Here is a 922-nt window from a genome sequence, read left to right on the forward strand (position 1 = left end):
ATGTTTAAAACTATTGGCAATAACAAATATACAGCTACCTAAAAAAAAAGGTTCTGCAGTTAAAGGCAACATATCACTTGCAACCTCTGCAAATAATCTTACAAAATCAAACAAGTCCAGATCAAGAGTGCTGATGTTCAGACAATACTGCCTCTCAGAGAGACTACATGACGGTCAATGGATCCACAGGCAAATACCCAACACTCAGATGCTCATCGATATTCTGTCAGGACATTGCAAAAGGATGCAAAACACATTACAGGAATGCAAGTGAGAGAGAGACAGACTGACAGTGAGTGATTTATGGTGCATCCAGCTGCTCCAGAAGAGTGCGCCTCCTCTTTTCCAGCTCTCCTTCACTCAGTTCGCTTCCGGACGTATCCCATCCACCCTGAGAGGGAATCAGATCACATCTGGGTGTGAGTAAATGAGACTCAACAAAAGAAAGCAGATGTGATCCGTCTCAGATATGGCTGCTTACCTCTTCTTTTGTACTCTTTCTTTTGGGGGACTTCTGTTTGGATTCTCCACGTGACTTCCCTCTGGATTTGTCATTCTCTTTATCCTTCTCTTTCTCTCTTCCTTTCCGCTCTTTCTCTCCTTCAGACTCAGGGGAGGCCTGCACAAAAACAAAACAAAACAAAAAAACCATGTGTGACATTCCCCATATTGCTCATTATCCTATAATAGCCATATAGAGTTATACACTTTATAAAACTGTTATTTAATGAATGTGAGTAAACATGTAGCACCATAGACCTGAACATAATCTGAGGAATAGACTACGGTTCTGGGTATTTAAACACTCATTTTCAGTATGCCGTATTCAATCCCACAGCCAGACACTTTATCAATAAATGAAGGAGAAAGCCCTTCTTTAACAGGTAATTCAACTAAAGTAATTTGAGATCTTTATAAGGCA

The 922-nt window shown here is 40.3% G+C and overlaps 1 protein-coding gene across 1 annotated transcript; it reads right to left on the reverse strand.

Moving 5' to 3' along the window:
- Positions 1-48: 48 nt before the first annotated feature.
- Positions 49-667, reverse strand: LOC107735669 (pre-mRNA-processing factor 40 homolog A-like). The gene is made up of 2 exons (XM_016547279.1): positions 482-667; positions 49-391 (listed from the first exon to the last, which is right to left on the reverse strand). The coding sequence occupies exons 1-2, from the start codon at positions 659-661 to the stop codon at positions 302-304; spliced, it is 270 nt and encodes an 89-aa protein (XP_016402765.1). The 5' UTR covers positions 662-667; the 3' UTR covers positions 49-301.
- Between the last annotated feature and the right edge of the window lie 255 nt (positions 668-922).

This window comes from Sinocyclocheilus rhinocerous, unplaced genomic scaffold (assembly GCF_001515625.1).
Source record: "Sinocyclocheilus rhinocerous isolate Xijiao unplaced genomic scaffold, SAMN03320098_v1.1 C36227675, whole genome shotgun sequence".
NCBI lineage: Eukaryota > Metazoa > Chordata > Actinopteri > Cypriniformes > Cyprinidae > Sinocyclocheilus > Sinocyclocheilus rhinocerous.